At 48.7% G+C, this 23421-nt stretch overlaps 2 protein-coding genes across 2 annotated transcripts in view; both read right to left on the reverse strand.

Annotated features, from left to right (window-relative positions):
• Positions 1 to 13702: 13702 nt before the first annotated feature.
• On the reverse strand, positions 13703 to 14796 carry LOC125754712 (nascent polypeptide-associated complex subunit alpha, muscle-specific form-like). The gene is made up of 2 exons (XM_049107815.1): positions 14290 to 14796; positions 13703 to 14233 (listed from the first exon to the last, which is right to left on the reverse strand). The coding sequence occupies exons 1-2, from the start codon at positions 14794 to 14796 to the stop codon at positions 13703 to 13705; spliced, it is 1038 nt and encodes a 345-aa protein (XP_048963772.1).
• A 4389-nt stretch (positions 14797 to 19185) lies between these two features.
• The window catches only part of PHKA2 (phosphorylase kinase regulatory subunit alpha 2), an 87285-nt gene continuing 83049 nt past the window's right edge, over positions 19186 to 23421 (reverse strand). The window contains exon 33 of the mRNA XM_049107442.1: positions 19186 to 23385. Within this exon, the coding sequence (XP_048963399.1) occupies positions 23302 to 23385 (84 nt within the window). The 3' untranslated portion in view covers positions 19186 to 23301. The remainder of the gene's footprint in view (positions 23386 to 23421) is intronic.

The raw sequence follows: 23421 nt of genomic DNA on the forward strand, positions 1-23421 counted from the left end.
TCTCTGTATTTATATGTTTGATTCTGTTTTTTGTTTGTTTATTCATTTGTCTTTTCTTTTAGATTCCACTTATGAGTGAAATCATACATTTGTCTTAGTCTGACTTATTTCACTTAGGATAGTACCCTCTAGGTCCATCCATGTTGTCTCAAATGGCACAATCTCATTCTCTTTTGTGGCTGCATAATATGCCATTGGATGTATGTATACATACACACACACGTGTGTCCCACATCTTCCTTATCCATTTATCTATCAGTGGATACTTAGATTGCTTCCATAACACAGCTGTGTAAATAATGATGCAATAAACATAGGGGTGCATGTATCTTTTTGAAGTAGTATTTTTGTTTTCTTTGGGTAAATACCCAGTATTGGAATTCTGGGATCATATTGTAGTTCTATTTTTAATTTTTCAAGGAACCTCCATACTGTTTTCCACAGTGGCTTTGCCGATTTGCATTCCTGCCAATAGTGTATGAGGGTTCCTTTTTCTCCACATCCTCGCCAGTACTTATTACTTCTGTTTTTGAGCCTAGCCATTCTGACAGGTGTGTGGTGACCTCTCATTGAGGTTTTAATGTACATATTTCCCTGATGATGAGTGATATTGAGCATCTTTTCATGTGTCTGTTGGCCATCTGGATATTTTCTTTAAAAGTCTATTCAGGTCTTCTGCCCAGTTTTAAATTGAGTTGTTGTTGGTTTTTGGTATTGAGTTGTACAGGGTCTTTATATTTTTTGGATATTAACCCCTTATCAGATATGTCATTTGCAAATATATCCTCTCATTTAGGAGGTTGTCTTTTTGTTTGGCTAATGGTTTCCTTCACTGTGCAAAAGATTTTTACTTTGATGTAGTTCCAATAGTTTATTTTTGCTTTGTTTCCCTTGCCTCAGGAGACATATCTAGAAAAATGTTGCTGCAGCTGACATCAGAGAAATTACTGCCTGTGCTCTTCTCTAGGATTTTTATGGTTACACGTCTCACATTTAGGTCTTTAATCCATTCTGAGTTTATTTCTGTGTATGGTATTAAAAAGTGGTCTGGTTTCAGGGCGCCTGGGTGGCTCACTTGGTTAAGTATCTAACTTCGGCTCAGGTCATAATCCCAGGGTCCTGGGATTAAGCCCAGTGGCGGGCTCCCTGCTCAGTGGGTAGTCTGCTTCTCCCTTTTCCTCTAACACTACCCCCTGCTCATGTTCTTGGTTTCTCTCTCTCAAATGAGCAGATAAAAAATGTTTAAGGAAAAAGAAAAAGTCTGGTTTGATTCTTTTACATGTAGAGCTATCCAGTTTTCCCAACACCATTTGTTGAAGAGACTGTCTTTTCTCCATTGTATATTCTTGCCTTCTTTGTCATAGATTGGACAGAGGGGTGAACATATAGCTATGAATTTATTTCTGGGCTCTCTATCCTATTATATTGATCTATGTGTCTTGTTTTGTGTTGGTATCATGCCATTTTGTTACTAAACTTTGCAGTATGTCTTGAAACCTGGAATTGTGATACCTCCAGCTTTTTTCTTCTTTTCTTGCTTTGGCTACTTGAAGTCTTTTGCAGTTCATGCAAATTTTAGTATTACTTGTTCTAGTTTTGTGAAAAATACTGTTGGCATTTTGATAGAGATTGCATTGACTCTGTAGATTGGGTAATATGGATATTTTAACAATATTCTTCTAATCCAAGAGCATGGAATATCTTTCCATTTGTATCTCTTGAGTTTATTTCATTAGTATTTTATAGTTTTTGGAGTACAGATCTTTAACCTCTTTTGTTAAATTTATTCTGAGATATCTTTTGGTGCAATTGTAAATTTCTCAATTTCTTTCAGCTACTTCATTATTGGTGTATAGAAATGCTACCATTTTGGGGGTATTAATTTTGTATCCTGCAGCTTTACTGAATTCATTTATTCTTGTAGTTTTTTGGTGGTATCTAGGACTTTCTATGTATAGGATGAAGTCATCTGCAAATAATGACATTTTAACTTCTTCTTTACCAATATGGATTCCTCTTCTTTTTCTTGTCTGATTGCTGTGGCTAGGACTTCCAGTACTATGTTGGATAAAAGTGGTGAGAATACGCATCCTTGTCTTGTTCCTGACCTTAGAGGAAAAGCTCCCAGTGTTTTACAATTGAGTATGATGTTAGCTGTGGATTTTTCAGATTTGGCCTTTATTAATGTTGAGATATGTTCCCTCTAATACCACTTTATTGAGAATTTTTTTATCATGAATGAATGTTGAATTTTGTCAAACGCTTTTTCTGCATCTTCCGAAATAATCATATGATTTCTAACCTTCATTTTGTTGACGTGGTGTGTCATATTGATTCGTGAATATTGAACCATCCTTTCATCCATGGAATAAATTTCAGTTTTGGTGAATTATCTTTTTAATGTATTGTTTTATGTGGTTTGCTAATATTTTGTTGATGATTTTTACATCTATGTTCATCAGGGATATTGGCTCGTAGTTTTCTTTTTCTTCTTTTTCTGTGGTCTTTGTCTAGTTTTGGTATCAGGTTAATGCTGGCCTTGTAGAATATACTTAGGAGCTTTCCTTCCTTTTCTATTTTTTGGAATAATTTGAGGAGAATAGATATTAGCTCTTCTTTAATTGTTTGGTTAAATTCACCTGTGAATCCATCTGGCCCTGGATTTTTATTTTGTGGTAGTTTTTTTTTTTATTACCAACTCATTTTTGTTACTGTAATGTGTTCAGATTTTCTGTTTCCTCCTGTTCAGTTTTAGAAGATTGTATGTTTCTAGGAATTTATCAATTTCTTTAGATTGTCTAATTCATTGGCATATAAACTTGCATAGTATTCTTATAATTCTTCATATTTTTATAGTTTTTTATATATTTATATATATATTTTATAGTATTTTATATATTTTTATAGTTTCAATGGTTTCATCTCTCATTTCTGATTTTGAGTCCTTTTTTTTCTTGCTGAATGTGGGTAAGGCTTTATAAATTTTGTTTATCTTTTTTAAAAAAACAGCTTTTACTTTCATTGATTTCTCTCTCTCTCTCTTTTAGTCTTTATGTCATTTATTTCTGCTCTGATGTGTATTATTCCCTTTCTTCCAATCATCTTGGGCTTTGTTATTTCTCTAGCTCCTTTAGACATAAGGTTAGATTATTTATTTGAGGTTTTTGTTTCTTGAGGTAGGCCTGTATGTCTATAGATTTCCCTGTTAGAACTGCTTTCATTATGTCTGTGTCCCAAAGATTTTGGACTGTTGACCCATTAGTTACTTAGTAACATGTTGTCTAGTCTGCATGTGTTTGTGTTTTTTCTATTTTTTTCTTGTGCTTTATTTCTAGTTTTATACTATTTTTATTTTTAAAAAGATGCATGGTATGATTTCAGTCTTCTTAAATTTATCAAGACTTGTTTTGTGGCCTAATATATGATCTATCTGGAGAATGTTCCATATGCACTTGAAAAGAACGTGTATTCTGTTGTTTTTAGATGGAATGTTCTGTATATATCTGTTAATGTCCATCTGGTCCAACGTGTCATTCAGTGACATTGTTTCCTTTAATTTCTGCCTAGATTATCCATCCATTGTTGTAAGTGGGTTGTTAAACTTCCCTACTAGTATAGTTTTACCATCATTTTCTCTTTTTATGTCTGTTAATATTTACTTTATGTATTTAGGTGCTCTAATGTTGGATACATAGATATTTACAATTTTATAGCCTCTTACTGGATTGATCTCTTTATCATTATATAATGCCCTTCTTCTTCTTCTTCTTCTTCTTCTTTTTTTTTTTTTTTTTGTGGTTTTTTAAGAATGAGCAAGCAAAGGAGAGGGGGAGAGAGAATCTTAAGCAGGCTCCATGCCCAGTGTGGAGCCCAATGCTGGTCTTGATGCAGGGCTCAATCTTACAACCCTGAGATCATGACCTGAGCCAAAATCAAGAGCTGTACATTTAACTGACTGAGCCACCAAGGTGCCCCTGTAATGCCCTTCTTTATCTCTTGTTATAGTGTTTGTTTGTTTTTTGAAGATTTTATTTATTTATTCATGAGAGACAGAGAGAGAGAGAGGCAGAGACACAGGCAGAGGGAGAAACAGGCTCCATGCCAGGAGCCCGACGCGGGACTCGATTCCGGGACTCCAGGATCGCGCCCTGGGCCAAAGGCAGGCGCGAAACCGCTGAGCCACCCAGGGATCCCCTAGTGTTTGTTTTAAAGTCTGTTTTGTCTAATATAATTATTGCTTCCCCAGCATTTATTTTCACTTCCATTTGCGTGGTGAATGTTTTTCCATTCCTTCATTTTCAGTCTGTATGTGTCTTTAGGTCTGAGGTGAGTTTCTTGTAGACAGCATATAGATGTGTTTCATTTTTTTATCCATTCCACCACCCTATGTCTTTTGATCAGAACATTTAGGTAATTATTTAAAGTAATTATTTACATTTAAAGCAATCTACATTTAAAGTAATTATTCATAGGTATGTAGTTATTACCTTTTGTTATTTGTTTTCTGGTTGCTTTTGAACTTCTTCCTTGTTCTTTTTCTCTTGCTTTCTTTTTTTGTGATTGATGAGTTTCTATAGTGTTATGTTTAGCTTTCTTATTTTTTGTGGTTCATATATAGCATCCTAAGTAAATGGTCTATATTAATTTATTGTCATCGAATTTCAAATGCATTCTTAAAAAAATTTCCCCTTTTTCTGTTTACTCCCTCTTCTGTTTTATGTATATGTTGTCATATTTTGCATCTTTTAATTAATAATTTTATTATGTCTAATTATGGATATTTTCCAGTTAAAGAAGTCCTTTTGACATTTCTTATAAGACTGGTTTAGGGGATCCCTGGGTGGCTCAGCGGTTTGGCGCCTGCCTTTGGCTCAGGGCGCTGATCCTGGAGTCCCGGGATCGAGTCCCACGTCAGGCTCCTGGCATGGAGCCTGCTTCTCCCTCCTCCTGTGTTTCTGCCTCTCTCTCTCTCTCTCTCTCTCTCTCTCTCTCTATGTCTATCATAAATAAATCTTTAAGAAAAAAAAAGAAAAAATAAAGACTGGTTTAGTGGTGATTAATTCCTTTATTTTCTGTTTATCTGGGGGAGTTCTATCTCTTCTTCAAATCTGAATGATAACTTTACCAGTTAGAGTATTCTTGGTTGCAGGTGTTTTTCCCTTCAGCTCTTTGAATATATCATGCCACTTTCTTCTGGCTTACCAAGTTTCTGCTGAGGAATGTGCTGATAGCTTTATGGGGTTTTCATGTGAAGATAACTTTTTGTTTCTCTCTTGCTGCTTTCAAACGTCTCTATCTTTAAACTTTGACATTTTAATTATTATGTGTTGTGATATGGACCTTGTTGGGTTCATCTTGTTTGGAACTCCAGTGCTTCTTGGACTTGGACGTCCTTTTCCTTTCCTGAGTTAGGGAAGTTTTCAGCTATTATTTCTTCAAATAAATTTCCTACCCCTTTCTCCCTCTTCTTCTAGGACCCCCATAATGTGAATGTTGGTTCACAAGAGATCCCTTAACCTGTCCTCATTAAAAAAAATTTTTTTTTCTCTTTTTGCTGTTCAGCTTGGGTGTTTTCCATTTCTCTGTCTTCCAGATATGTTCTTCTACATCTGCTAATGTACTGTTGATTCTCTCATGTTTTTTTATTTCAGTTACTGTATTCTTCAATCCTGATTGGTTCCTTTATACATCTTCTATCTCTTTACTGAAGGTCTCATTGAATTCTTCCACTTGCCTTTCTGGCCCAGTGAATATCTTTATGATCATTTAAGTTCTTTATCAGGCATATTGCTTAGCTCTGTTTCATTTAGTTGTTTTTCTGAGGGTTTTTTCCTTGTTCTTTCTTTTGGAGCATATTTCTGTCTCTCCCTGTTTTGCTTGACTTTGTGTTTGTTTCTTGTGTTTGGATGTTCCCTATATGGACTGTGTGTACCTGTTGACTTGGGCTGGCTGGCCGGAGCTGTGGCTGGCAGGGACTCAGGGTTCTGCGGCTTTATATGCAGCAGGTGCTCTGTCAGGACAGCTATAACTGAAGTAGATGCAGGCCAAGGTGTTCCAGGGATCTATTATCTAAGGTTTGCCTAGCAGAATAGTTGGTGCTAAAATGGGTACACACCAGAGTGTTCCATAGCACTCTGCATAGGGGGAGCCTTGGTAAGGTGGTTAGAGCTGGTGCACTGTGTGTGCTGGGAGGTCCCTGAGCTCTCTGTTCAGAGGGTGCCCTAGCAGGATAGCTGAAACTAAAGTGTGTGCAAGCTTGGGGGGCCTGGGGCTCTACAAATAGAAGGTACTTTGGCTAGATAGCTGAAGCAAAAGTGGATATACACCAGGGTATTCCTGGACTCTCTGCACAGAGGTTGCTCTGAATGAAGAGGTGGCTGGAACTGACATAAGGTACAGGCCCAGAGGTCCCAGGGTGCTTTGCATTGAGGGCACCCTGGCAGGACAGCTAAAGCTAAAATGGGTATGAGCCGATGTGGTCCCTGGGCTCTCCCTGCAAAATATGCCTGGCAGGACAGCTGAAGCTCAACTGGGTGCAAGCCAGGGTGTCCCAAGGTGTTTCATGCATATGCCCTTGCTAGGCAGATAGAGTCAAGGCCAGTGCAGGTGGGAGGGTTCAAGGGTACTCTACACAGGGGGTGCCCCAGGGATAGGGCTGAAACAGATGCAGGCACAGGGCTGGGGTTTCCAGGGTACTCCATGCAGGGGGCACCCTGGTAGAGCAGCTGGATCAGAAGCAGATGTCAGCTGAGATGTTCTGGAGCATTCTACATCAGGGGTACCCTAGCAAGCCATCTGAAGCCAAAGTGGTGTGGGCCTGGAGTATTCTGGGGGTACTTTGTACCTATGTCACCTCGATGTGAAGGCTAGGCCTGTAGTGAATGCTAACCAGGGGTATCCTAGTATGCACTGGCCTGTGGTCACCTTGGTCGGACACCTGGGGCTGATGTGGGCTAGAGGCTCAGAGTATGCTGAAGTGGCAGGCTGGTTAGGATGCCCAGGTTGTGCATTGGTCTGTGCTCTCAAGGTAGAAGGGGAATACATACTATGTCCACTAGCCCCTCCCACCTGAGTGTTCCAGCAGAACTCCCCTGCCATTGAGGAGAGTTTTAGGGCTGATTCTTTTATATGCTAATTGCTCTTTTAAACTGTGGCATTTTAGAGAAAGAAAACAATAATAATAATAATAAAGAAAAGAATAAAAACAAGAGCAAAACCAAGACAAAAAAAATGGCATATTTTCTATGCCCTGGTGTATTGGGGCTGGTGTGGGCTTATGGACCCTGCATATTTGTTTTTTTTTAAATTTTTATTTATTTATGATAGTCACATACAGAGAGAGAGAGAGAGAGAGAGGCAGAGACATAGGCAGAGGGAGAAGCAGGCTCCATGCACCGGGAGCCCGACGTGGGATTCGATCCCGGGTCTCCAGGATCACACCCTGGGCCAAAGGCAGGCGCTAAACCACTGCGCCACCCAGGGATCCCGAACCCTGCATATTTGTGTTTGTAACTTCTAGACTTACAGAAAGTCTCCTCATTCTCTCTAGATGATGTACTTATTCTCTCTCTCTCTCTCTCTCTCTCTCTTTTTCAAGATTTATTTATTTTAGAGCACGGGAAGGGTTGGGGATGGGGGAGAGGGAGAGAGAGAATCTCAAGCAGACTCCCCACTGAGCACAGAGGCCAACTTGGGGCTTTATCCCATGACTCTGAGATCATGACCTAATAAAATCTTTAGATGCTTAACTGGCTGAGCCACCCAGGTGCCTCTACTCGCTTGGATTTTCTTGAAAAATTTTTATTTTTGCATTAAGTCCTTATATCCAGGAGTTTATTTTATATATTATACCATATGGCTTATTTGTATGTTCCTCCATATGGATACCCTGTCATTCTAGTCTCATTTATTGAACATGCATTGCCACTGAATTGAACCACCACACAGTCCTATACTAATTTCTCAAATATATCAATATTTAATTCTAGGTTTTCTAGATGTGTTCATTAATTCTTGTCTCTTTTCATATTGATGTTAATTGGATTTTTGTTGCTTTATACAATTCCCTGATACGTGGTAAGTCTCCTCCATTGTCCTTTTCTTAGCTTATTCTCAGACACTTATTTCTCTATATGAACTTAAAGATAACCTTAAACAATTCCAAGAGAAGTCCTGTTAAGATTCTAATTGAAATTGAATGAAATTTATATATTACATTTGGGAGATTTAACATTTTAAATTTTATTAAGTATTCCTAAGAACAATTATAACCTTCCATTTGTTCATAAATTGTTTTTGGTCTTTTAATAGGGTATTATAGGTTTTCCTTTATGGGTCTTATGTCTCTTCTATTAAATTAATTCCTTAATATTTTATAGCTTTTTGCCACTATTATAAATGAAAAACTTACCCCATTTGCATTTCTAGGTACTTATTGTTAGAATGGAAAAAAAAAAGCTCTGTTTTGTTGTATTATATCTGGTATCCAACCTCCTTACCAAATATTGTTAATAATTGTGAAAGTTTTTTTCATAGGGTCTCTTGGGTTTTTAAGGTAGACAATAAACAGAGCTAGTTTAGCTTTTCTTTCAGGGTTACTAGACATAGCAAAAAAATGCAGATTTCCAAGGTAAATATGAATTTCAGATAATGAATAATATTTTTTAGAATGAGTATGTCCCATGCAATACTTGGGATATACTTAACCTAAAAAATTATTTATTGTTCATTTGAAAGTCTGCATTTTATCTAGCAACTCCACTTCTTTCCCAATGATCGTACCTGCTATTTTATTTCATTTACATGTTGCTTTTGCTGAAACCTCTGAGACTGGTTTGTCACTCTGGGTTTTGTTGTGTATGAACATCAGCCAGGAAGCTCTTTTTAAAAATCCTAGTGCCAGGCCCCTAGGCTCAGAGATTGAATTAGTACATATTTTTGAAAGGCTTCCCAGAGGATTCTGATGGGCATCTGGGGTTGAGAACTATTGCCCCAAAGCAGTAGTAAATAATAATGGTGTTCGTGTGCATTCATGTCTCCTCCTTGATTTTAATTGAACATTTTTAGTGGTTTGACATTTAAAATATTTGTTGTCGGTTTTTAATAAATATTCTTAGTTTTGTTTACATAGTTTCCATCTATTCCTATTTTACTTAAAGTTTTTATTTGGAATAGCTGCTTTTAGCATCTATTAGCACTAATGGCTCCTTATATGGTTTGTTCTCTTGGTTCATTGCTATAAAGAATCCTATTGCTAAGGTTTCTTCACATTGAAGCACTTTCTACGCCTTTTATTTCATGCCGGAGTCTATTTGCTAATGTTATTTAGACATTCCAGCTATATTTGTAAATGAAGTTGAGGTTGAGAGCACCTTACTGTTGTTAGAATGAGCTTTGTGTGATTTGGGTGTTGATGCCGCGCTAGCCTCATAAAGTGAACCGGGGAATTTTGTATCTGTTTCCCCTGCTGCTTGAAAGAGTTGGAGCCTTGCTACTCAAGCGGGTTCCATGAACCAACAACATCCACTCTACCTGGGAGCTGGTTAGAAATGCAGTCTCAGGCCCCCTCCAGATCTACTAAATCTCCATCTCCATTTTGACAAGAACCCTGCATCATTGGTGTCCACATTCAGCTGGAGAAACACAGGTACGAAGAACACTGGACTCACTTGTCTACTAAAGGTCGGATAAAACAGCGATGGCGGACGCCTGGGTGGCTCAGCAGTTGAGAGGATGCCTTCGGCTCTGGGTGCGATCCCAGGATCCCGGGATCGAGTCCCGTATCGGGCTCCCGGCACGGAGCCTGCTTCTCCCTCTACCTGTGTCCTGCCTCTCTCTCTGTGTCTCTCATGAATAAATAACATCTTTAAAAACAAACAAAAACCCAAAAGACTCAACGATGGCCCTGTGTGGGCCTGATGTCTTTTTCCTGCTAGGACTGCCAGTCTCCTTTTCACTCTGGAATTGATCTCTTTTAAGTTGTTGGTCTGTTTTGGCAGCTTGTATTTTGTAAATAAATCAGTCATTTCCTTTAAGTTGTTCAAATTTACTTATAAATTTCCACGATTGTTTTAATTTCTACTACATCTCTGGGTAGGTTACCTTTCCTATTCTTCCTCTTGCGAACTTGGGCTTGCTTTCTTTCCCCTTGATCGGTCTTGCCAGGGACTTGCAACATTCTCCTTTTTGTCTACATATCAGCCTTGGCGTTTGTTTTGCCCTTGAGCTGTTCTGAGGGAGGGATATTTGTTGTCTATTTCACTTATTTCAGCTTTTATCTGTATGCATTCTCTCTTTGATGTTCTGGTTCTTATTTTGCTGTTCTTTTTATTGTTTGGTTTTCTTTTTCAGATTTTATTTATTTATCTGACAGAGAGCGAGCAGGTGCGTACAAGCAAAGGGAGGGGCAGAGGGAGAGGAAGAAGCAGATGCCCCACTGAGCAGGGAGCCCCACATGGGGCTCAGCTCGATCCCAGGACCCTGGGATCATGGTCTGAGCCGAAGGAGATGCTCAACACTCAACTGACTGAGCCACCCAGGCGCCCCTGCTGTTCTTTTTCTTTCTTTTTAAATTTTTATTTATTTATTCATTCATGATAGAGAGAGAGAGAGAGGCAGAGACACAGGCAGAGGGAGAAGCAGGCTCCATGCAGGGAGCCCGACGTGGGACTCGATCCCGGGACTCCAAGATTGTGCCCTGGGCCAAAGGCAGGCGCTAAACCGCTGAGCCACCCAGGGATCCCCTGCTGTTCTTTTTCTAATGTCTTAAGTTTGGTATAGGTCCTTCATTTTTAGACATTTTAAAAAATAATGAAGACATTTAAGCTATTAATTTTCCTTTAAGACCTGCTTTCACTGTGTCCTGTAAATTTTAGGCAGTAGAACTTTTCTCCTTTTCATTGGGTTATAGGCAGTAATTTCCTTTTTAATTTCCTCTTTAAGGGGTTTCTAGGATCATCTTTCTTTATACATTTAAAACATGCTATTATTTTAAAATTTCATTCTTTTATTATTCCTTACAAATTTGCTTTAAAAAAAAAACAAAACAAAAACAGGAGCACGTGTGGGTGGCTCAGCGGTTGAGCGGCAGCCTTCATCCCAGGGCGTGGTCCCAGAGTCCTGGATCGAGTCCCACATCGGGCTCCCCTGGGGGAGCCTGCTTCTCCCTCGGCCTGTGTCTCTGGCCCCCTCTCTCTCTATTATTATTTATTCTCTAAAAGAATAAATCTTTTTATTTATTCATGAGAGACACGGGGGGGGGGGGCCAGAGACACAGCTAGAGGGAGAAGCCGGCCCCATGCCAGGAGCCCGACGTGGGACTCGATCCTGGGACTCCGGGCCACGCCCTGGGCTGAAGGGGGCGCTAAACCGCTGGGCCACAGGGACTGCCCAAATACAATATTTTTAAAAAATCCAACTGCATACATTTGGAGATCAAATTGGCTTTCCGTAATTCATGAATCAGGCAACATCCCCTCTAGCAAGTAGAGGGTGGCTCAGGGGAGTTGTACACAGTTGAAGGATTTTCTAAGAGGGTGGGATAAGAAAATAATTAGTAAAAGAAAAGGATTGTTCCAGGCCAGGTGCATTCCCTTAGGGGGAAGAGCAGAGTGTTCTTACCCTGCAGATTAACTCCTTTTCTTCTGGGGGAAGGAGGGGGCCGGTGGAACACAGTCATTGGTACCCATCAGAAAGTTCTTGACTGAACAGTGAAGACTACATTTCTGGGGGAGGTTGAAACAGCAGTTTGCGTATTAAGCCCTGGCTTGGGTACTTGGCCTAAAAGGTACTACTTTGGGCCTATGACTTTTTTTTAACAGATTTAATAAAATTCTCTTTGTGGTCATGTACCTGATCTATTTCTATAAATATTTCATGGACAAAGTGTACATTTTCCATTTGCTTTCTCCCTCTCCTTCTGTGTGCCTCCCCCCCCCCCCACCGTGGCTCACACATTCTCTCTCCAAAAAAAAAAAAAAAAAAAATCTGAAAAATAAAATAAAAATTTGAAAAAATATGTACAGTCCTGGAAGAGGTGAATTAAAACATCCCTCCATCACTGTGTTTTTATTATATTCTATTTGCTTTTCTAAAGGTTTTTTTTTCTTTATGATTTTGGCATCTATGTTATTGAATGCATAGAAGTTCATGAATGTGCTTAATTGTATATTTTTATCATATACAGCATCCTTTTTGATCGTATTTAGTGTTTTGGACATTAATTTTCTCTTCTGCTTTTCCTGCCTTCTTCTTCTTAGCATTTTTCTTATATCTTTTTGGCATTTTATTTTCAATTTTCCTTTGTCACTTTATGTGTTTTTCTTCTAAGCAGAGTAAATCTAGATTTTTATTTTTAACTCTAACAGTCTTTGTTTTTTATTGGGTAAATTCACTTTAGCCAATTTTGGTGAATTAACTAATACGCTTGATTTAACTTTACTCCCCTTACTCTGTTTATTTATTAAACTGCTATTTGGGGCTTTTTCTCTCTAGTTTTTTCTAGTTTAAGTTGCCATTCATTCCATTTCCCCCTGCATTAGTAAGGCCCCACAGCCGTGCTCAGACTATAGATAGTTTTAATGGAACTTAAAGATGTATAGGTTGTTTTTTTATGTGTGTGTGTTTTGTAAGTTTTTTTTTTTTTTACACGAGAGTTTTAAGTGACAAAGTGGCAGAGATAAATTCATGGAATTGAAAGTCAAACCAATGTCCTTGTGATTCTAATCCCATGACCTTTCCACAATACCAGGGATTCATAGCAAAGCCAAGTATTTCTAAGTAAGTAAACCCGGCTCATGTTCAGACCAGCTTAGGGTCAGAGTCTGTCACTGTCTCCTGGGGCACATTGGAAATAGTGGTTATGAGCCAAAACTGAGCATCTCAGGTGGGAAGGGTGTATCCTCAGGGTCACGTGGCTTCATGGGCCTGGTGTGGCCAGAACCACAGGCCTGTTAGCTATGTTGCTCAAGAGGCCCTGTGGGAGGGTCCTGGATTTCCTCCCTTTTTAGGAATGTGTCTGTACTAGTAGAGTTACACCTTTTGAATTCTGAGCATCTCAGAGCAGAGGCAGATGTTTGGGCTGTGTCCAGAGGTTGAGGAAGGTGGCATTCTGAGGGCCCCTGTGGCTTCTGGGGCTGTCACCAAAGGACAAAGGCCCTGAATCATCCAAGTGGGCAGTCTCTGCCTTGAGCACAGGCGGAAGGCCCTATTCCCAGCACCGGCTATTAGGTCCCTTCCTGTCCTGCACTGCTGCCTCCTTGGATCTTAGCCAAATTATTATCCTAAGGGGGGCTGCCATGGTGGGATCAGAGCCCATGGCTCCCCTCCTGGGGTCCCTGGCCCCCCTGCACTCCCCCCCCCCAGAGGGCAGTCATCTTAACACGAATCCACAGGATGTCACTTTATAAAGCTCTCCAGAGACTGTTCATGGAGCTTCAATAAGATATCTCGGGCCAAGAAAAATGTCACATTTCTTTGCTTTTGGCAGGAATCCCAGCTCCTCAGCTTGGGAACACCATTTATCCTTGCTGAACAGAAACTTCATTTGGCCATTATTTTGGTCTCCAATTAATAAATTACAGGAGAACAAATTAATTTACTTATCACTTGCAGCTTAGTAGATAAAATCCCTCAAAGCATAGGGAACATGGGGTGATAGTGAAAACCTCCCTGCTGGAAAAAAGCTGGGGATTTCTGAGGCCGCCTACATGCTGGGTCTGGGTAGATTAGCTCCCAGGGAGGGTGATGGGGGGGCTGGTGTGTGGGTGTCGACGAGGTGACGGTGCTGGAACTTGCCGTGGCCTGAATGTGTGTGACGAGGGCGGTTGTGTCGTGTAGGGGCGCTGCTCACACTAGCCCGGTGTCTGCCGGCGGCCGCCGGGCCCCTCTCAGGAGCGCACTGCAGGGGGCGGCTGGGGCTGCGGGGCTGTGTCCTCACCTGCGACAAAAACGACGGCGACGCACACGAGGGGCCCGCGGCAGCTCCCGCGGCGGTGACCCCGCCTGCGGCTTCTCGAGCCCGCGGCCCGTCAGCGGTCAGCGCCGTGGCGGGGGTGGGCTGCCTGCTGGTGGCGCCGAGCCTCGCGGCCGCCCGACGGCCCCTTCCCCGCGCGCCTGTTCCAGGGACGCGGCCGAGCCAGTCGCCCCAGACGGCGCCCCGGGAACCCGGGGGGGGGGGCTCCGCGCTCCCCGGGCTGTGCAGTTCGGGCCGTAGTCGGGCCGAGCTATCCCAAAACTGCGCGAGGATCCGGAGACTCCACTTTACCCCCGTTCGCTGTCCCCCGACGTTACTTGGCCCCGGAGCGACCCTGGAGGCCCCACAGCCGTGCTCAGGCGGCTCGGCTCCCGGCGGCCCGCACCCCGCTGCTGGCGGGAGGTGACCGCCTGGGTGCCCGGGGCGCGCCCGACCGAGGGCGCTGGGAACGGCCGCTGCCAGGCTGCCCGGCCCCGCCAAGGTTCCCGAACACAGGGTTCGCCCCGATTCACCCCCGCCTCGGGCCCCTGCGGCCGGCTGGGCTCCCGGGCGCTCCCGTCCCGCCGGCCCGTCGCGGGGCCACGTGTCCCACCCCGAGGTGGCCAGGCGGCCTCAGCCAGGAGGGCGGCTGCGCTGGTCTCCAGCCCCGGGGGGGGGGGGGCGCCCCTTGGGCTTCCCTCCGGGCAGAGGCCGCGTGGGTGCGAGGGGCGCGCCGAGGGGCGGAGAGGGCTGAGCCGCAGCTCCGCCGCTGCTGCCAACCCGGGGACGCCCGCAGGGACGGTCGTGTCCCCCGCCCCCCGCCAGCAGGAGGCCGGACGGCGCATTTTGGGGCGAGGGGGCGGTGGGCCGCCCGGGCACCTCGAAACCCAGGCGGCCAATCGTTTTCTAGTATCAGCAGGTCCCAACTATTAACCGGGACCTGCTGGTGCCAAAAATGTGTTTGTTGGGACGCCCGGGGCCCAGCGGTTTAGCGCCTGCCTCTGGCCCAGGGCGTGACCCCCGGGTCCCGGGATCGAGTCCCACGTCGAGCTCCCTGCGTGGCGCCTGCTTCTCCCTCTGCCTGGGTCTCGGCCTCTGTGTGCGTGTGCGTGTGCGTGTGTGTGTGTGTGTGTGTGTCTCATGAATAAATAAAGTCTCAAAAATAAATAAAATGTATTTGTTGTTTATCTGAAATTCCAATGCCACTGGGCATCCGGTGTTGTTTCATTTGCTAACTCGGGTAAACCGAGGAGGCCTCTGAAGTCGCCCCCCGCCCCCGCCCCCCAGCCCAGGGGCTGTGAAACCCCGAGCACCCAGCATTTGGAGCCGCCCTTTCCGGCCCCGCGGACCGCGGCACGGGTGGAAGGCGCGTGCCCGCGGGGCCCCCCGGAAGGGCCGCTGGCTGCGGAGGCTACCGTCGGGCGCCCCCCGCCCCCCAGCCCAGCGCTCACAGCGCCGCCCTCCCCGACGTTGCCCGGGGCTGAGGGGGCACCAGCCTAGGCGGTGGTGAGCAGCCCCCCACTGTGGCAGCGGGGGGGCGGCTGACGGGGACGGGCACAGCTTCCAGCCCCTCCCTGCACCGCGGGCCCCGATTCAATCCAGGAGGGCAACGGGGCTGCAGGGGCCCTCCCGGCCGGCAGCGCGGGCGTCAGCGGCCGCGGGGCGGAGAGGCCTCGGGAGGCCGTGGCGCGTGTGAAGGGCGAGGCCCGCCTCGGACTGGCGCGGCCGCTCCCGCTGGGCCCGGGACCTGGAGCCGCGGGGGGGCGGGGGGGGCGGCCGAGCGCCGCGTCCCTCCGGCAGAACGAGCGGCCTGTCCTCGGCGGGGTGCGGCACGCGGGCGACGCCAGGGGCTGCTCGGCCGCATTAAGCGTTAGGGCGGGGGGCGCAGGCCGACGGGGCCGCTGGAGAACGACGTCTTGGTTTTGACACTTGAAGTCTAGTTCTTCGCTGCTCACACAACAGTTGCTGGGTTTGAATGGCCGAAGGGACAGGTTCGTCTGACTTCGGGAGCGCCAGGGAGGGGGCAGAGCGCCACTGGCTGCGGGGAGCCTTGGGATCTGAATGGACGTTTCGGGAAGCCAGAGTTTTAGCCTCGGTGACCCTTGGATCACTTTCTGAGGCAAGAGGATCCTGGGGGGGGGGGGGGGTGAGGGGCGCAGGGCGCAGAGGCCCGGGCCTCGGGAGGTCCTGGGGACGGACAGGAGGCAGGGGGCCTTGGGAGAAGGGCCTCCCCGACGCCAGGGCGACCCCCCTGGGTACCTCGCAGGGCCTTGGCGCACGGGCCGCTTTGCTTTGCCGGGTCTGAATGGGAGCAGGCGGCCCGCGGGGCACCCGCCAGAGCTCCCGGCCGGCGGCGCCTCTGCGCCTGCTTGGGGTGCGCGGGCCCCGGAGAGCAGCCACCGCGGCAGGGCTCTGCGCCTCGGGGCCGGGCCTCCTGACCCCGGGCCTCCCGACCCCCGGCCTCCCGACCCCCGGCCTCCCGACCCCCGGGCCTCCCGACCCCCGGCCTCCCGACCCCCGGCCTCCTGCCCCCCGGCCTCCCGACCCCGGCCTCCCGACCCCCGGCCTCCCGACCCCCGGCCTCCTGCCCCCGGGCCTCCCGACCCCGGCCTCCTGCCCCCGGCCCTCCCGACCCCGGCCTCCTGCACCCCGGCCTCCTGCCCCCGGGCCTCCCGACCCCGGCCTCCTGCACCCCGGCCTCCTGCCCCCGGCCCTCCCGACCCCGGCCTCCTGCCCCCCCGGCCTCCTGCCCCCGGCCCTCCCGACCCCGGCCTCCTGCACCCCGGCCTCCTGCCCCCGGGCCTCCCGACCCCGGCCTCCTGCCCCCGGCCCTCCCGACCCCGGCCTCCTGCACCCCGGCCTCCTGCCCCCGGGCCTCCCGACCCCGGCCTCCTGCCCCCGGGCCTCCCGACCCCGGCCTCCCGACCCCGGCCTCCTGCCCCCGGGCCTCCCGACCCCGGCCTCCTGCCCCCGGGCCTCCCGACCCCGGCCTCCTGCACCCCGGCCTCCTGCCCCCGGGCCTCCCGACCCCGGCCTCCTGCCCCCGGGCCTCCCGACCCCGGCCTCCCGACCCCGGCCTCCTGCCCCCGGGCCTCCCGACCCCGGCCTCCTGCCCCCGGCCCTCCCGACCCCGGCCTCCTGCCCCCCGGCCTCCTGCCCCCGGGCCTCCCGACCCCCGGCCTCCTGCCCCCCGGCCTCCCGACCCCGGGCCGTGTCTCCTGGGGTTTCAAATTATTGGCCCGGCCACTGTGGCAATGACGCTTCGCTTTTCTCATTCCATCAGCTCCCGCAGTTGACCCGCCGGCGGCCCCAGCGGCTTGGTGCTGAGGCCCATGCGGCCGTCGCAGGGCGGCCTTCGGAAAGGCAGGTGGGCGCCCTTTGCTGGCCCGCTCCTGTGGGCACCTGGGTGGGCACCTGGGGGGCCCGAGGGAGCAGACCCTGGCTCCAAGGTCAAGACTCCGAGGCCGTCTCCAGAGGCGGAGACGCTGCTGGCTGAGCGGCGGCCGAGTCCGCTGGGGATGCCCCGGGGTCTGCAGCCCCAGGCGCAGCTCCAACCCCCGCAGCGGGCCACAGCGCTGGCCCTGACGCCTTGACGCGAGCGCCTGGACGCCCGGTGACCCGGCCCACCTCGGGGACAGGACCCCGCCTCACCTCCCCGGCTGTGACCCGCCGCCCCCAGCGGCCGCCCCTGCGCCCCTCCATCTCCGAGCCCAGGGACTCCATCCTCCGGCCGCTGCAGCCGGTCCCCTCGTGACCGCACCCTGGCTTCGCCCAGCCCCTGAACCCCGCCCCTTGTCCCCAGGGCCCCCGCCGCCACCCTGGGCAAGCTGGACCCCTCCACGCCCCCCGCCCCCAGGTCCCCCTGCTTCTCTCGCCCGGAGCCCACCTGACCGCGCGGAGCTCCGCGGTGGCTTCGGTTTCGGGGCCCAAGCCCGGGTCCTTCCAGCGGTGGCCGTCGCTGAGCGTGACGGCCACTACAGCGACCTGGGGAAGCGGGCCTGAGGCGGCGCAGCTGCCCGGACCCCCAGCAGCCCGGGCTTTCCGCCGGGCCCAAGCCGACTCCGCCCCGAGATCCAGGCCCGGGACCCCCGAGCCCTATGCTGCCCACCTCCTGTGCCCCCGTGGGGGCGTCGAGCGGGCTGCGCGTCCCGACCCTCTGTCCCCGCGGCGGCCCACAGCCCGCAGAGGCGCAGGAGGCAGGCCTCCACGGTGGCCTCTGAACCCTGGCCTGGCTGCTGGCCGACAGCTGTTAGCGTGGCCCTTGACCTTGAGGGGCGCCCAGCTGAGTGCTGCAGCTCGCTGTGGCCTGTGCCCTGCCCCCTTAGCCGCAGGCCGCGCGGCCGGCTCAGAGAGCCTCCTCCTGGGGCGCCTGGGTGGCCCCGGCCTGATCCAGGATCCAGGATCGAGGCCGCATCGGGCCCCCCTGCATGGCGCCTGCTTCTCCCTCTGCCTGTGTCTCTGCCTCTCTCTCTCTCATGAATAAATACATAAAAACTTAAAAAAAAAAAAAAAGAAAGAAAGAAAAGCAATCCTCCTCTCTGGAGAGGCAGAGAGCCGACCCAGGGGGCCCAGCCGCCCCGCGTGCATCGGTCAGCCCCGCAGGCTCCCAGGTTCTGGGGGAGCCCAGTGATGGCACCTCGCCGTCTTTTCAGCCTCATTCTTTTCCCGTCAGCCTGCGGGACTCATCGGGTCACCATGACCTGCTTTGATTTACTCACTTAGCCGGCTGTTTTTAATAAGCACATGCAGACCCACTACCCCGAACAAAAAGCGGACCCGGGCGACAACTTCCACCCAGTCAGGTGGTCCCCACTCCATCTCGTTCCCGTCCCACCACCCCCATCCCCCGGCCCACACACTTGGTTCTCCCCTTTGCTTTTCTCTGCTCACTGCGTCTGTGTGTGTTCCTAGGGCGTATACATAATCTATTTTTTCACCTTATAAAAAGGGTGTCCTCCTGTCTGCAGTCTTTTTGGACATCCTGCTTTATTGCTAAGATTCATCCACGTTGCCTCTCAGTGGCTCATTCATTCTGAATCCCTCAGAAGACAGCACCGGAGGCAAAGTTCTTGCCTACAGACTGGGGGGGGGGGGGGGGCGGGGGGGCTCACAATCTCAGCTTCTGGGAACAGTGCCCCGAGTGTGGCCAACACTTCTTGTCTCCGTTGCAAGATCACCTCATATTGATGAATTTGCTATTCTTTTTTAACATCCAGTTTTTTTGTAGTCGTGTCCCCCTACCATCCATAATATTTTGAGTGACTTTGAAAGAGGTTTACTTAACTTACTACTTTTCCTAAAAAGGTAACTTTGTCTTCGTGGATCTCTCTTGTATCTTTAAAAATCTGTGCTTAGTTTTATTGTCTTTGCTTTTTGTCTAATTTCTTAAAAGGGAAAACTCACTCATTAATCTGGAGGCTCTCGTCTTTTCTAGTCACAAATTTCCCTCCAAAGCACTGGGTTTTTCATATATCACAAGCTTTTGATACGCAATAGTGTAATTTTCATTGACTTTTGAATATTTTAAAGGTTTCATGATTTCTTTTTTTTTAATTTTATTTATTCATGACACACACACACACACACACACACACACACACACACACACACAGAGAGAGAGAGACAGACAGGCAGAAGGAGAAGCAGGCTCCATGCAGGGAGCCCCATGTGGGACTCGATCCCGGGACTCCAGGATCACGCCCTGGGCTGAAGGCGGTGCTAAACCGCTGAGCCACCTGGGCTGCCCAGTTTCAGGATTTCTTTAGCTTATTTAGCAATTTAAACAACACTTCCAAATGTATTGGAACCATTTACCTCTTAAAAGGTCAGAGATTGTGGTCCGCGAATTTATTTTTAACTAGTTCCTTCTTTATGGCTTAGTATATGATCACAATTTTAATGCTCCAAGTGTGCATGGAGAGGCCAAATTGTATTCTCAGAGTGTTGCAGAGGCCTAAGTGTCCATTAGATAAAGGTTGTTAATTGTGTCATTCGGATCTTCTGTCCTTGATGACCTGTTGGGCCACTCGACTTCACAGTAGTCCAGACATGTGTTCACATCTCCCACGGCGAAGACGGATCCATCAGCTCCTTTTCGTGGTTCTCACTATGCTTCCTTTACACATGCTGAAGTGATTTTACTGGGTACGTACGTGTTTAAAATGGAAATCTCTTCTTGGTGAATTTCATCTTTTATCCTCATGTAATTAGCCTTTTCATCTCTAATACTACTTTCTGTCCTGAAGTCTATTTTAGCCCGTGTCCCCACGGCTTGCTTCCGGTTAGCACCTGCCTGACAAGGCCCTTTCCATCCTTTTACCGTCCCTCGTTCACGTGCTGATAAACAGCACACATCTCTCTCTCTTCATCCAAATGGCATGTCTTTTAACCAGTGCTCTGGATCATGTAATCCTCATTCTCTGTAGCTTGTTTCAGACCTTTTCACCTAGACTGGGGCTTGTCTCCCCTTGCCCGTTTCTATGCTTTCTCCAGCTGTGGAGCGAGGTAAGGTGGCGGCAGGGGGAAGGGGGTTAGAGTTGATGGAAACAAGTAGAAGCACCCAAAGTATTTAGTGAACAACACAGCTCTCCCCAAGCCACAGAGAGCTCTGGATGAGGCAGAAGAAATTTCAAGAAGCATGAAAGAGGATGGAGAAGGAAGATGGGAAGGGCATGGATCCTTCCTGATGCTACTGAACCACTGTACCAACCCCGCGATTTCCCAGCGCCAGACTTCCTGCTGAAGTAGGTCAGTGTCTTCATTGCTTGAGCCACTGATAGCTACGTGATCTGAGGTGCAGCTCAAGGCATCCTGGGATGTCTGAAGAATGTGTCCACTTGGAGGATCCCGCCTTTCCGAGTTCTGGGAGCCGACAGGCCCTCAGAGTGCACCCCAGGCAGTGCCAGCCCGCACTTGGACAGAAGACACTCCGGGCGGAGGCTGCGGGCCTTTGACCCTCCCCTCCCGTCTGCCCTGTCCTCTCCCTGTCACACTGTAGCCCAGAGGCTGAGAATTCCACAAGCTAGAGCTCTCCCTGAGACTAAGGCGTGTCCCAAAATGCTAATGTCTCTGAAAGGTCCGCACCTGAGCCTCTCCCAGGAAACAGAGGAGACTGGCTGGAGTGAGGACAGAAGGGGGGAGAAGACCTGCGGGGGCCGTGTTTAAACAGGAACTCATTGAACGGTTACCTTATCTAATTTTTTTATTAAGCAAATATTTATTTAGCACTTCCTCTGGTGCCAGGTGATATCCAAGCACTTCGAGAAAATTAATATATTTAATCCTTGCAACCACCATATGAGGTGGAAGTGCCATCACGGACCCCAGTTTACAGAGGATTTGGGGGATCCCTGGGTGGCTCAGTTCGTTGAGCACCTGCCTTCAGCCCAGGGCGTGATCCTGGAGCCCCGGGATCGAGTCCCACATCGGGATACCTGCATGGAGCCTGCTTCTCCCTCTGCCTGTGTCTCTGCCTCTTTCTCTTTCTCTCATGAATAAAGAAAATCTTTTTTTTTCCTTTTTCATGAATAAAGAAAATCTTAAAAAAAAATACAGAGTATTTGGACTAGGCATGCCAGCACCTGCTCGGGGCAGTGCTCTTAACCGTTCTGGATGCAAGGCGGCTCCGATGGTTTCAGGCAAAGCCGCACTGTGCACTGGTCGCTCCCAGGCCCCACGCCCTCTAGGGCTGCCATCCAGGGGTAGGGGGTGGGTGGACTGGACCACCTCTGTGGCCCTGCCCTGGGACTGTGCCTATCCCAGGCGCTTTCTTCTCCAAGGGCCTCAAAAGCTCTCCCAACTAAGGGGGCAGGCTCCAAGACCTCTCTCTTCACACCAGGCCCTTGGTCATAGGCTCTAAGAGGAAGAAGGAATTCAGAAGTTGATGCAGTTAGAGCTTTGAAACTCTCTGTTTCTTCTCCCCAAAGTGCCATCCCCTTTCTCTGTCTGCCTGGCTTCAGCCTTGGTCCATAGCAGAGAGCCCTGCTCAGGGCAGAGCACAGGACATTAACCTTGACCTCTCTAGAGTGGTGGGAACTGCTGCCTGAATGGGCTAACCCAAGCTTTGCCAGGCTGCAGTCCCGACCGACTGCTGCAAATTTTTTTTTTTTATAGAATTCCCATTATCCAATTGTCTCTGGTCCTCCACAACCTTACATGATGAGCACTATTATCCCCATTTGACAAATGAGGAAACGCAGCTCAGAAAGTGACTGGATGTCCGTGGCCATCCATAGCCACGCAGCTTAAAAGTAGCCTGAGTCTAAAGTCCATATTCGTGGGCACCTGGGTTGTCTCTCATGTGGATCAGGAGCGTGCAGATCTAAGTGGGGAGCCTCCAGAGCGGGGGGCGGGGGGGTAACCACAGCCACTGTCTACTGAGGCTCTGCCATATGCCAGTGGCTTATATACATCATCAGCCGTGACTGTATATACATTATTAGTAGTACATGCTTTCCCCAGCATTTGGTACCGTCTAGTGACAACAGGTTATGCCATCACCACCCCATTTCACGGAGGATCAAACTGCAGCACCAAGAGACTGTGTATCCTCCAAGGGTACCTAGCCCTAAGCAGCAGCACAGAGGCCTGGCTGACCCCAGAGCACCTGGCAGGGAAAGGGCCAGGGCACCCAGGAGGTGGTCAGAGCCAGTTGGGACACGTTAAGCCAGTCTTGCAGAAGGCTGACCATCTGGTCAGGGTCTCTAGGGTGGCAGGGACTACAGAATAGGTGCTCTAGCTGTTAAGAATGTCACAGTTCCCAAAGCGTTGACTGTATTTCTTCTGATTTGAAACCCTAAGAGAAAATGGAGCAGGACCTGACCTCCTTGCTCTAGCTGGGGAGCAAAGGGCCATGGAGGGGCAGCCAGGACTAAACCCACAGCACTGCCAGCCTAGCCCCGACTTCTACGCACACTCCAGGTGACCAGCGATGCCTCTCGGATGGGTGTGCCCTATTCTTAAGTTGGGTGCAGTGCCTCATGCTGCACCAGGCTGCCCATTTGCAAAGAGGATTTGGATCATCTTAGGCTACACTGGGCTTTTTAAATCCCTGAATGCTAAACTGAGACTTCCCGTCCCTTGCACTACTTCTCTCCATATGTACCATCCAAACCTTGTGTAAACCAAGAAAATGAGTCTCTCTTCTGAGGTAAATTTGTAAAGGCGGTACAGTGTTCTTTGCCCAGATCTGGGTAAACATGGAGTCTTGAAACACAAGCTTTAATCTGGATCTAAAGTGGGAGATCTTATGCAATTCACATGCCTGTCGAGCCTCAGTTTCTGCATCTGTACAATCCTGGTGCTAGTAACGGTCAGGTAACTAAGCAAATGTATGATGATGGGTTCGTTCTTTACCAATATCTGAGGGATGTACCAGATGCACAGTTGAAATCTCTGCCACCTTCCTCCGTCTTTCTGAGATGCCTGAGCCTGGCCTAGAAATAAGACCCGGAAGACAAAGTCACGTATTC

The sequence above is a fragment of the Canis lupus genome, chromosome X, assembly GCF_003254725.2.
Source record: "Canis lupus dingo isolate Sandy chromosome X, ASM325472v2, whole genome shotgun sequence".
NCBI classification, from domain to species: domain Eukaryota; kingdom Metazoa; phylum Chordata; class Mammalia; order Carnivora; family Canidae; genus Canis; species Canis lupus.